General features: G+C 41.9%; 1 protein-coding gene across 4 annotated transcripts in view; it reads right to left on the reverse strand.

The window, feature by feature from the left end:
* The window catches only part of DPYD (dihydropyrimidine dehydrogenase), a 377,405-nt gene that overhangs the window by 41,363 nt on the left and 321,863 nt on the right, over window positions 1–14,179 (reverse strand). For all 4 annotated transcript variants that reach the window (XM_076337802.1, XM_076337800.1, XM_076337801.1 and 1 more), the window contains one exon: window positions 9,218–9,397. In XM_076337802.1, the coding sequence (XP_076193917.1) occupies window positions 9,218–9,397 (180 nt within the window). The remainder of the gene's footprint in view (window positions 1–9,217; window positions 9,398–14,179) is intronic.

Genomic DNA, 14,179 nt, shown 5'->3' on the forward strand with positions numbered 1-14,179 from the left:
GTTTTGCACTTTCCTTGCACGGAGCACTGTGGCTGGCAGATCACCTTATTATCCAAGAAAACAGCTTGCTTAGATGAGAAGTTTAAAGGGACAATGATTCTTTCAGAAGCTAAAAGCCCAAGACTTTACATGCGCATCAGTAAGTACGCCTGCGACTAGCACTGTAAACAAAATGGGAACACATAAATAAAAGTAGGTTTTACTAATAATAGCTACCTGTAGATACAGAAGAGACATTTCTGATTGCATAGATGTTTCTAAGCCATCTGGATGTCTGTAGGAGACAGCCTGCAACTCTGTAAGACTACATCACGTATAATATCAAGCATTTTACCAGTGCTTAATGCATAAAAAGATGGTTAGAAGTACTCCTTAGAAATACACGATATTGTTAATAAATGACTTCTCTCACTAGGGGTAGATTCTAGAGGAAGAATTTCGTATCATCAGGTCCTCAGACTAGTAATTATAGCTTACATTTTGAAAGGCACAACCTTGCTTTCACGGATGGAATTTGCATCAAAATCTGCACTTACAAAATCAGGGAGAAGAGTTTTGCACACATAAATTAATTGCTGACACATTTGCTAGTGCTTGAAGTGTAGACAATTAGCTATCAATCACTACTGACCCGGACTTTACTCAGTGAGGACACGAAGAATAAGGCTCTGCAACTAATATCAATCCCGGGAATACTGCAGTGGCCTAAACATCCCCAAAGTCCGTGAGGTTCACCTGACAAAGAAAAATCTCTTTGGCAGGAAAAGCCGGTACAGGACTGAAGGGTGGAGAAAGAGCGGGGAGAGGGAGAGGGAGAGAGACTGATTTGCTCTCAATGAATATGAAAAAGCTGATCTCTGCCATTGAGGAAAATTCTTGCACCAGCAAGTGCTGACTGATTGCGATGAGGAATGCTTTATCACCAAGATCCAGACACCCTTTCATATGGTGATTATTATTCCTGTCATGACCCTCTGGTCATCAAGCCACAATGTCTTTTGTCACGAAACAACTATCCAATAAGGAATAATCTAGGAATAAGCCTGTAGCATAATATCTTCTACTTGCTTATACACACAGCAGGAGGAAAATCTTCTTCCTATGAGTTATTACCTGCTCCAATCCACTTTGGAAAATAGCAGTATTTCCTTAATTTTGTGAAGCATGCAAACATATTTTTCACAAACCACAGCTACCTGAATAGCTCAGCCCAGAGCTGAAAGCAAATCTAAAAGCTCTCTCAGGTAGTAACAAATAGTCCAACATCGCGATCAAATCCATGGCAGCACAGAAATTGTCATATATTCCCATTAAAACTTGATAAGGACATGCAAAGGCTGAATTGCGTGCCAAGCTTGCCTCTACGTTTAATTTCATGTTGTCTTCTATAAGGCCGAGGTCTGGCCTAATTCCTGATGCTATTCTTGAGCAACAGCTCTGACAAACAGAGGTAACGCAGGTACAAAGCCCCGACAAACAGCACATACCCCCTAGCAACATTAGCTCTGTTTTAGTTCCTATACAATGAAACAACGCTAAACTCTTCAGAACAGGGACATTTTATATTTACACCACCATTGTCCATATTGATATTATCCAACGACAAAATTCTGCAGAACTCATTTAACCTTCCATGCATTATTTCTCTGGCTTTTCTAATTCAGCTGCTTGAGAAAGGGGCTGCCGCTCTGCCGTCGCAGACAGTGCGCCCTGCCCTGAACGCAGCCAGGGGAGAAGTGCGGGGAACCCCTGCTCTGGGAGCAGACGTGAGAAGCCATGTCTGGCCACGCAGGCCAGTTCTTTTTATGTCTTTTCTGTCCTTATTGCTTATGTAGATCACCCAACACAAGGGCTGTTTTGAATGGTTTTATCCAACTAGCAAGCTAACCCTAAGTAACAAATACAACAATACATATACAACTGTACAGAATAAAAAATTAATGGTGTTAGAGAAGGATGATGCACAGAGACATTATGTGTGACACTGGGGAGGAAGTGGGGGTAAGTGTGCATGGTTAATATGAAAAGATGTCAAAAAAAATGAAGCATAATAATAGTGCAATTTATCCTTGCTAAACGTACTGCGCTGTGCTATAATTAAATATGAAAACCTAAATTTATCTCTATGTTCGGCTGTCATTAACTTAACAGGGAGTGCACATGTTCTAATCTAATGGCTGATTTTTTTCTCCATGTGCAGCATATTAAAATGTATATTAGCCTCAAGGTGCATAAACACAAAATAATAGACCAAAGGTTTTGGCCTGTGGAGAAAAAAATCCATGCTCAAAGGCCGTCAAGTAGCTGGTGATGCAGGGGAGACACTCACTTAGCCTCATTAAGCCAAAGCTCTCTTTTGCTTGTCTTTTGTTCTGCATGACAGCAGCCTCTTTGTTGTATAATAATTCATTCCAAGTTCGTTCCAAGCTACCGAAACTGGTGAACTGTGGCCGTTTTAATGAGCAGTATTGGTGGTATGCATAATCTGGAAGCCACGTGGACCAGGCAATCACAGAGCACTGCAGCCAGCAAAATGAGATACTGTCGAAATCACAAATTTGTCAAGTTGTTTTTGGACAGGGTATTATAATAAGCACTAAAATATGCATCTTATTACTCTGCATCTGCCAGTCAAAGATCACTGTAATGAATGCATGCTGCAGGGTATGACCAGGCCGTTTCCCTAAGTAAAACAAACTGCAGAGTACAAAAAAAGAATTATGTATTTTTGGCAGTGCCTGGATTTTTTTTTTTTAAAATCCTTTTGCATCAGGAGTTGGATTTTCCTGGCTTGATGTCCGTTGCCAGCAGTGAACGCACTAAAACCGCCACAGCCCAGGAGTTAACGTGAATACATTGTTTCTTAATAGCCACATTTACTGGCTGTGAATATGAAACTTTAAACTCAGTGCTCGAAGCAAATTTAGCATACAGTACATATAAAACCCACAAAGATTAAACTACTTTAAATCCACTTTAATAATCCTAGTTCCTTTTGTTTTACCCATTTCTACTGCAAATGCCTTCACCGTTAGGGAAGATACATTTTACGTAACAACCTGCACTCTCCGTGAGAAACAGCGCTGTAGATAATCACAACATAAACTTCCATAATAGACCAGTTAGGGGGAAAAAAAAAAAGTCAGAAAGGTCCTTTTTTCTACAAATTGGTCAGGCCAGGGATTGCTCGTAGTTGCTTTTGGCTTGCAAACGCCGGGAGGTTCACCAACGGCAGCAAACCTGGCAAGCGTGACTTGCGCAGTGGGGTGCAGAGGTCTGCTCCGCTGGCGCGCCCCGAAACGCTACTGGTGATGCTCCACAGAGGGGCCATCAGGCTCCCACCTGGAGCCACGCCTGTGGAGACCTTTCCTCACGTCAGGGGAGGAGGTGAAAGACTGAGAGGGGGAAGCAGGAGGAAAGGACTTACTTCCTCATCTGCCTGCAGACGCTGGTTCAGACAGATTTTGGCAGAGCCTTATTTTCGGTCAACCCAACAAGCACATGCGGCAACAGTCCCCGAGTGTGCCGATGCACGCTTCCCATAATATCCTAAACCAAGAGGTTTCTTGATCAATACTGCCTTACACTTAAGAGGCTTTGCCTGGCTGAGAGCTATACTTCAGGTGCAAGCCTTAGCTCGTGGGAAAAAGGATCAAACAGCCTAAAATTAAGTTTTTTCCCCCTCTGACTCTTCTTCAGAACTGGTGGTGGCAATATGGGAAAAAGGGATTCTTCATCAATGTTAATTTTTTATTGCGATCTCTATACCACCATATGATGAGGTGGTCTGTATTTCTGGACACGGCCACAAATACCGTTTGTTCTGTCGTCTTTATGCAGTGCTGGAAACAAACAGGGGACAGTTCTTTACCATATTGGACAAACTTGCCTTCCCGAACAAAAAGGAAGGCTTCCAAAAACGAAGGGTGAAAACCTCTGCTCAGTGAAGGCAGTCAGAGGTCTTGAAGAATCTGAAGGCAGCCAAAACTTGGTGCATGCATTGCAATAGTGTTCTTGCGTGGCTGGGAGTTTACATTTTATTTGTTTAATAGAAGAGCTAATGTAATATTTTGTATGAAATCTCGAGGGTATAGCAGGGTTTTCTCTCTGCCGTACAAAAGGTTATTTAGATTTGACTGCAATCAAGTTAGAGCTTAGCAGGTTTGTACTGTTCAGAAGACTCAGCTTTTAGTACCCACAGATACTTGAAGGAAGTGCGTATTTTAGTCTTAATAGGAAGTCCATGCATTCAGAGAACAAAATCAGCAGCTTGCTAAATTTAAGGTGATGAGAATTTTCACTGAAGTTCACACACTGTGCACGTTCAGGATCATTCTCTCTCATCTGTCTGCTGGAGAAAACCACCTTCTAGCAATGTGTTTTTATCAGATACGGTTTTAACATTTCCGATACAGCACAACCTTAACAGTTGAGGGGGATCCACCATGAAAACCAGTTTGTTTTGCGTTTTGGGTATTTCTGGAATCAAGATGCCTAAATTATTACTTTTTCGTCTTTATAAGTTTTTAACCTTTAGACATGATGAAACAAACGTCAGTTTTTGCAAAACTTCTGGTGCTGAAAGCAAGGTATGAAACATCCATATATATTTATCTCTTCCTATAAACCCACACCTACCAACTGAATACACTGCCATATTTTTAATGTTTAGCTGCCTGGCATGTATAGAGGCCACTGCGTTAAGTGTGATTTTTATAGCTCACATTAGGTGGAAGTTTATACGGAAAAACACTATACACTTCTGTGACCACCAGCTGACACCAGTGCATTTCTGGGACATAATCATTTCAGCTCTCTGGAGTAAGATCAGTGAGCAACTAATAAAAGAGTCCTGTAATAAACAGACAGGGTGAGACAGGGACTACACACAGGAGATCAGATTGCACCTCTGGGGAATACTGTACCTTATCCAGATACCTGGTGAGAACAGAGTTATCTTTATCGCTCCTGGTCATGTATCTTCTTGAGAAACTCAGGAACGTGATTTTAAAACATAATTCTGTTAATTTTGGATTATAAGGATACTACCTGTGCTCTCCCTCTCTCTTATGCAGCCACCCTAATAACTTTGGGTTGTAAGAGCATGCTCTACATCTTAACTGTCTGCCCGATTGCATCATGCACTTGATCTCAGTCCTAAATTCATGCTGAGGTAAGTGTGCCTTTACAAAAGTTCTTCCTCGAGGGAGTCAGTGAGAAGCAGCGTGGTGTCATCGTTACCTTGCCATTCTCTCATCTCAGCGTCGAGATTTGCAAGCCGAGATTATAGCTGAGACAAGCTGACAAGTTTTATTCCATGTGTTTAATGGAAAGGTGCTTCAGAGGTGATATTAATGACAGTCATCTATCCCAAGGCTTCAAATGTCAGGTCCTCCCACAGAAAAAAAACCCAACTAAATAAGCCATCAAAAAAGCAACGAGGAAGGAAGCCCAGCAGACTGGCTTTGTCCACCTTTGTGAGTCTGACGCAGCATCTCTGCTAGGACTGTCTTTGGAGCGGTTACGGGTAAGGCTTCAACCACCGGAAAGAATGAATAAAATTGGTGGAGCTATGGAAAACAGTATCAGCCGGTGACTGGAAGCCACGACTGAGGTTAGCATTTCTAAGCGGGAATCTCACTGCTGTTACAGGCAGCGTAGTACCACAGGTCACGTCTTGGACAATGGCAAGTATTGACTCCAGCAGCAACTGCTGTGTTAGCAAAAGGGTAAAAGCTAGCGCTATTGAAAAGACTATCAGAAAATACCTGCTAGCTGGCTCAAAGATGATAGATTTAGCATCTATATACCAAACAATACATTCTGCAACAGTGAAAAACATAAAAACAGCACTCAAGTTTCCAAAATGTTTTCCAGTGCTATGATGCTTCTCATATGTTAAGGGCTATAAATTATCAGATGAAGGATTAGTTTCATTAATGCAGAAGCATGAACAGGTACTAATCAACATGACTCTCTTTTTCAGCCAAAAGTTGATATGTTTGCTATTAAACTGCTTATTATATTACACTATTTAGCACAGTATTTTTAATATTCTTTCTGTTTAGGAAGGAAATGATTGTGATAAATGTAACAACTGACAGTGATAACTGTTTAGTTTGTCATTTATCTGGTGACTGCATGGCAAGATGGCTTCAGTTTGATGTCAGGTGTACCATTTAGAAGAAAGTATTTATCTTTTAGTTTACTCTGGTCATCAACTACTACAATATTTCATGACAAAACTCTACTGTGTCACTCTCCTGTGGCAACACTCTGCACTCAGCATCTGTTTGATGCTGAAACCAGGACAGAAAATGAATTATCGAAAGAATAGTGCACTGCTATAGAAAAATATGGACATTAACATTCAATATTGCACTGTGAGTCAACATAGATACTATTATGAACATACTTAGCTGGGAATAGGACCGGTCCTAACTCTGTAATATATTCAAAACTGGAAGAGACTCAATGAATTTGCGTACAATCAGAAGGCAAGCGGTTCTTGATGCTGTCAAAAATAACTCTTGTCCCTCAGTTCCTTCTCATTAAATTATCAATTGTCTGAACTTCTTATCCCTGTGAGTCTATATGAAAATTAATAGGAATTTTGTAACAAAATGGAGGATGAGTCCTTTATATTTTTACATTTACTGCACCAAAAAGACAACATATCAAAATTAGCATCTTCACTTTTTTTTTGGAATGCAAAAGTTCATCAGTATTTGCTGTTTAGCTTCTGAAGGGGTCTTACTGAAGAAACTGCCTTTCATCTCACAGACAAGAGACATCTCCAAGACAAACTTGGACAGCTCCTCACAATTTTTTAAAATCATAATGCAGGTTTTTGGCTGTCACACTTCATGTATAACATATACATTCCTACACATTACTTTTATCGATGAGAACATATACATCACCTCAACAGGCTATCTTCTCTTTTCCAAACAGAGAGTAAGGACATACTTTTTAGTGAATTTATTTTAGAAAGAGCATCAGAAGCGTGTGTTACATGACTTGCTGCCAAGCAAGCTAGATATTTGTGTTTGAATCTAGATGAAACTACAGTACTTACTACAGAAACTAAATTTACTAGGCACAAGTACATGAAATCCAATATTGATAATAATTTATGAAGGTAAGAATACTGATTCCTATAATACTGCAAACTTAGTTTATGATAACATAATTAGTTACACTAATAACACTGCTTAGGCACAGTCTTGCTAATTATGATATTATAAATATTAATGATATCAAGCCTTTGTATTTGATTGCCCCTCGTAAGATCATTTATCATGGTATTTCCTTTTACCCGTGTTGTATTATTTTTCTTCCTTTTCCCTTGAATGTTCATTCCTGGACAAACAGCCATCCGGAGCCTATGCCTAAAATATATCACTACCTTATCAATAATGCAGCCTGGTTAACTTTATATGTTATTATTTAGTAGCAATGACCCAATGATATAATTCAGTGCTAAGGGCAATCAAATACACAATCAGTTATATTCCGTATGCCTTGTTCGTTTTAAATGTCTAACAGAGCCAGCCAGACAAGATTACACAGGGCTTTGTTTTTCATTCTTTTTCATGTGACCTGTTTAAAGTTAAGATTCCTTTGAATTATTAAATGCTTCCTTAAAGCATCTTTTCATGCTACCTTTTTAAAGTTAATTATTGATGCAGTGACAAGCGGAAAAGACTAAGAATTATAATTTTTTTTTTCTCATTCAAAAGGACATGAGAAACATCTTTGACAATGGTTGTCTGTTTAGTAAAATACAACGGTAATACAAAGATAGAACACTGAATGCAGCTTTAAAGAAGAATTAAAACAAATCTCTCGCATGAGTTGGAAATGCTGTGTATGTTTCTACAGGTGTTAAAGGAAGGAAGTTTAGATATAACCCTTTGAGCCTGGTTTAACTGCTTAACATAAGTAGATGAAAATGAAACTGCTTATATCTTGTTTTATTTTTAAGCAGCGTATTATCCAGAGCTTTAGGAATAGGATTGTCTTTTCTCCTGGAAGGTAATGTTATAATTTTCAGAGCTCCACAGAGAACAACAACAATATAGGAGTCTCTAATCTCCTGCTAAATCCAACTCCAGTCATCAGCAACGATAAGCAGAGATTTGGAGGCATTTGACACTCCAAATCCTATTCTTTTGTAATTCTTTACTTTTTACAACACTTTCAACAGTGTTATATCAGATTTTTGGAAGGATAATCAATAGGCATGATGTATAACTGAAATCAGTCTTCAAAGTGATCCCCTCTAGTAACCAGAAACAAAAGCCCAGCCTCCCTGCTGTGCAGGTATTTTGCTTAGAGCAGTAGGCAGCGGGTCATCAGTTGGAAGCCAGTTACACCTCCCTGCTTCTCAGCATGGATCAGCCGGTGCCCTGGTGGAGGGGTGAGCAGTAGTGGGGCGGCTGCAACTCATTGCATCTGGCAAAAATCTCCAAAGATGCTTTTGTAGCAGGGAACTACTAGAGCAGAGAGAAAAGACAGTCCAGAGGTTAGGATTTCAGAGAGACCATAGTTTACATTCCTATTCCACCGCAGGCTTTCTAGGTTTGAATGATCTTGTGGAATCTATTAAATTATTTGGTGTCACTGTTTCTCACCTGGAGCTTCCCTGCCTTGCAGAAGGTTTGGAGTCAGCACGCATGAAAGGCCATGAGATGGTCAAGTACGATGATCGAAGGGCCACTCCTACCTGATCTAGTGTTCCAACTAACAGCTGGTTTGTGACAAGCTGTCTCAGCTGGTCAGGTCCAGTGCTGGAGGGCTTTCATGTCTCCTGAATGTTGCACTCTGGCTGGAACACCCAGGAACTTCTGGCACAATATTAGTATCAATCTGAATTGAGTTGAGTTTCATTAAAACAAGCCATTCCAGAACTTGTTCCAATGCATTTGTAATTTTACATCCTACACTTTTTTTAAAGGCATGACGTTATGAATCAAGTGGAGAGATCAAATTTATAGTAAAAATGTTATTCCATATGAAGTCATTTCAAGTTTGTCTTCTTAAGCTGCCTTCAGATATTTGTTAATGCTCAGAAGGAAAAAGACTTGGTGACTAATTGTGACAGCAGCAGTGGTTAACCAAGGTAAGTAGCCAAAACAGCATACTATGATTATGGAACTGCATTCAAAGCCAAGACATCGTGTCATTATACAGGAATGGCAATGAAACAACATACCTTTCCCATCAGATCAGCAAATCTAGGTACTGGTTTTCCTCTCTGATGTTGCATGGTTGCAGGACTCTGGCCATTCCAGTCTTCAAGTTCCTCAATGCTTTTCAGGTAAAGAAGAGCTCGCAGTCCCGTGCAGTAGTCATCAATAACAGTGAAATCTTGATTCTGGATTGCGCTGCACACCTATGAAATGTAATTCAGTTATCAGCAACATCCCGGCAGAGGAGCATATGGAATTAGCAAGCTCTTTGGACTTACTGATTATCAGATGACCCTTCCTGCAACTTCACTGGGAAAGAACTACAAGAATTCAGGATATTAATTGGCTTCTTAATCCTATGTCATGATAGCACCACCGCAGTTCAGGAAAAAAAGGACTCAATAACACTAGTTATGCCTAGGTTTCCTAACGGGAGCCCTTAGACCAGACCTGAAGGCTGTTCAGAAGTAAGCCTGCAAGCCCAGCCCCAAGTGTGCCTTCCGGGGCGCTGATGCTGAGCATGCCAAGCACACTGGCAAACCACCAGTTATATGCTCAGACCTTTGCCTGCAGACAGTGGTATCCCCCAGCCTGCTCTGTTCAGGAAGCACAGACATATCCAGTTAGGTCCCAGTCAAGCAAATCACAGAACCATAGACTTAGTGAGGTTGCAAGGCATCTCTAGAGATTGTCTTGTCCAACCTCCCAGCTCAGAGAAGGGTCAACTAGAGGAGGCTACCCAAGACCGTATCCAGTCGGGGTTTGAATACCTCCAAAGACAGAGACTACACAACCTCTCCGGGGAACCTGGTCCAGTGTTCAATCTCCCTTGCAGCTTTTTCTTATATTTAAATGGAATTTCCCGTGTTCCAGTTTGTGCCCGTTGCCTCTTGTCCTTTTACTGGATACCCCTGAGAAGAATCTGGCTCCAACGAAAGTGTCTCAGCAAACAGCACCCATTAAGCTGACCTGTTAGTAAGGGTGAGCATTGCCAGGCACAGAACAGAACCTTCTGCTAATCACCATTTGCCATTCAGTGGTACTGGGAGGCCAGGCCGCTTTATTTTAGATTCTTTAGAAACACAGATAGCAATATAGCTTTATAAACATATAAAGCAACGATCCCTGACCTGCAGAGCTTAACATATAAACACAAAACTACTGACAGCAGAGAATAGTCTGATCATTTACACGGATTCTTCTGGACCACTTTGTGGATATCAGCTCAGATTTAAATCCAGAGAGATCCCCAACCAAACCGACAAGTAAATAAAAAAATCCCTGACTCTTCTCTGAACACCTTCTCATTAGCTAAACTCTAATCATCCATCAGTGACAAGGTGCAGGGTTGGTTTAGTGCCATTAATTGTCAGTCCCTGGAAATGCTCTGAAATTCCAGTTGTGTCAGTGTTTTCAGCCTCTGATTCAGCTTTTATTCTAAAAACTAGAAAGAATGCTCCTGATAATACCTACGCTTACATACACACATAATGAACACAACAATGAAATAGCCGCCTATTTTAGAACATGAATGTGTGCACGTGCACAAACACATCCACACTCCCTGGACATGAAAACACACTTTGGATCATAATTGACATTGACACTTAAAAAATACAGGAAATATATAGTTGTTTTTCACATTTCAGAAATGATAATACAACTTGCAATTCTGAAGACAGGTATACATCACATTGTAAATTACCATACGCTACAGCTGTACAAGGAAAAAATAAGGGCAAACTATAAAACAAGCACAAGAACATTTTCTATGCAGCGCATTTACATATTCCATACCGTATGACATCACGCTCAGTATATAAACTGGGGGGAGGCGACCGCTGCTCGGGAACTGGCTGGGCATCGGTCAGCAAAATGCACAGCAATTGCATTGTGCATCACTTAGTTTGTATATTCTTTTATCATTATTATTATTGTTATTTTCCCTTCCTTTTCTGTCCTGTTAAACTGTCTTTATCTCAACCCACAAATTTTATTTTTTTTTCCCCGATTCTCTCCCCCATCTCACTGAGGGGGGGAGAGTGAGCGAACGGCTGTGTGGTGTTTAGCTGCCTGCTGGGTTAAATCACAACAGGTGGTCACTCAGGCCAGGAGAGGTGGTGCGTTGCGTGGAGTTACTGGGCACCAAAGCCAGCTCAGGTCGGGTCACTGCTGCACTTGCACTGCTTCTTGTAAGGCTTCTCCTCCATTGGTTCAGGTGGTTCCTGCTATAGTAATTCCTATACATGCAACTCAAATCATGGGTTACAACAATTTAAAGGTATTTCCATTACAATCTCCACCCCTGGTCCCTTTGGGCCAGGTTATAGGGTTTAACACTGCAGTGAACTCCTCCCCTTGCCCCTGCTCCGGCTTGGACTTATTCACAGGCTGCAGTCCCTTAGGGGAGTACCTGCTCCAAGTGGACCCTTATCTATGAGCCACAGTCTCTCCAGGGGTATACCTGCTGCGGCATAGACTCATCCACAGCCACAGTCGCTTTGAGGTGCACCTGCTCCAGCATCACCTTACCCACAGCTACAGTCCCTTCAGAAACAAACCTGCTCCAACATGGCCTTACCCATGGCTGCAGTCCCTCCAGGGGTGTATGTGCTCTGTCGAGGGCTTATCCATGGCCCCATGTTGGGCACCAGAAAGGACTGTCGTGGTTTAACCCCAGCTGGCAATTAAGCCCCACCCAGCCGCTCGCTCACTCCCCCTCCAGTGGGACGGGGGAGAGAATTGGAAGAGTAAAAGTGAGAAAACTCGTGGGTTGAGATAAAGACAGTTTAATAGGGAAAGCAAAAGCCACGTGCGCAAGCAAAGCAAAACAAGGAATTAATTCACTCCTTCCCATGGGCAGGCAGGTGTTCAGCCACCTCCAGGAAAGCAGGGCTCCATCACACCTAACGGTGACTTGGGAAGACAAACGCCATCACTCCCAACGTCCCCCCCCTTCCTTCTTCTTCCCCCAGCTTTACATGCTGAGCATGATGCCATATGGTGTGGGATATCCCTTGGGTCAGTTGGGGTCAGCTGTCCCGGCTGTGTCCCCTCCCAACTCCTTGTGCCCCCCCAGCCTGCTCGCTGGTGGGGTGGGGTGAGAGGCAGAAAAGGCCTTGACTCTGTGTCAGCACTGCTCAGCAGGAACGAAAACATCCTTGTGTTATCAGCACTGTTTCCAGCACAAATCCAAACCACAGCCCCATAGCAGCTGCTGTGAAGAACATTAACTCTATCCCAGCCAAAACCAGCACAGCATTAATTAGGTGTGTTACGCCTTCCATAGACTTCAAGACTTTTTTTTTCCAGAGCAATTATAGAGAACAGCATAATAATTTCCTGTACAGGTTATTTAACTGCAAAACTCAATTGATGCTTATTTAAACCTTTTTGTTCACCAAGGGATTCGCTATTTTTTTAGCGCATGGGTAACACTTTTATTAGCTGTTCTTAAAAATACTAAAACTGTAAAAAAATACAGTTAAAAGCCATATCATGTCACTTGAAACAAGTTCAGGCACTGTTGTCAAAATCCTGAAATATTTTGACAGGATGTATACACATGAGATACACTGGAGGATACCTGTAATAACCTTATAAATAAAGAGCCTTTTACTGTTTTCCATCTTGTGGTGCAGTGTTATGAACTGCAATAATATAAAAATGTGCAGAAGATGATATCGCACTGAGAGCTAACATTTGATCCCTCTATGTGCAGTGCACTATTTGCCTTCCCTGGAAAGCCAAGTAGGTTCCAGAACCGAAGGCAAAATGCAATTTTTTAAGTAAAATGTAAATCTCTGCACTAAAGAAAAATGTTATCTGAAATGGAAAGACTTAGAAACAGAATTAGCAAGTGGTTTCAGACGATCCTCCTCTTCCGTAGGAGCCTTATGACTATGATACCCAATGGTGCAGATAATTAACCAAAGACATGCCTTTCACTGATTTCACTGGGATAAAAGCAAGCACTTATGTTTATGGGCCTTTCCTAGAACGAGAGAGATTCAAACATTAACGCATACAAAACCAACAGAAACAGTTTTGCCGTGTTTTTGGCAAATTCCAAAACATTCTGAGCTTCAAAATTTCTTATGTTGCACATATCAGATGGTAAGATTTGTGTTTTAGGCTTACAGTATCTTCCATGAATCGATGTAGAAGCCTTTGCTGCATCTTAAAAGGTGCGAACAAAGTCAAGATAAAAGGTCACCCTGACCCATCAGCCATGACAATTTCTACACCACAGAGGGAGGTTTTTAGCATCATACCTGGCTGCCTCTAAATCACCAGTTTAAATGACACTGTGCCCTCTTTTCAGCACAAGAGAAGTGGCAGGGCAATAGACCGGGTGAGACTCAAACTCACGCATCTGGAAAAATCGCAGAAGAACTGAACCGACCCGTCTCCACACATCATTAATGCCCCCGCTTCGCTCCCGCTGCTTGCACTGGGACCAGGCATGCTTCCCCTCCCTTGCAAAGCAAAATGCTGAGCCCCCCTCTTCCGCTGGTATCTGATTTTACCGGTGTGAAGAGCAGGAAGAGCAGTCCAGCTATGGCCACATTTAAACTGGAACTACCTTTTGGTTGCTACCACCTCTCATTTAATGTCTTATTAAACCACCTCAACAGGAGATCAAGGCGAGCAGGGTGCTGCTGTAACAGCTGCTGTCTGTGCCTTGCACACCAATCGGGGCAGCAAGCATGAAACTGAACTGCAACCAGCCCTGCCCGCTCAGCTCCTCTCCTCAGCATCGTGCTTTTAGCAAGCAAACATAGCGAAATGTGCTGAAGCAAAAGCCTGAACAAAAATGTAACTTCACAACTGAGAACATACACATGGTCATATTGTGCCAGACCAGCAGGCTGTATCCTGTGGCCAACAGAAGCCTCTTACGGACGAGTATAAGAAACCGGGCAAGCGTGGATCAGTTGCTCACGTGGTTTATCAGCCCAGGTTCTGGCAAGCAGTAGCGCTGG

This window comes from Aptenodytes patagonicus, chromosome 5, assembly GCF_965638725.1.
Source record: "Aptenodytes patagonicus chromosome 5, bAptPat1.pri.cur, whole genome shotgun sequence".
NCBI lineage: Eukaryota > Metazoa > Chordata > Aves > Sphenisciformes > Spheniscidae > Aptenodytes > Aptenodytes patagonicus.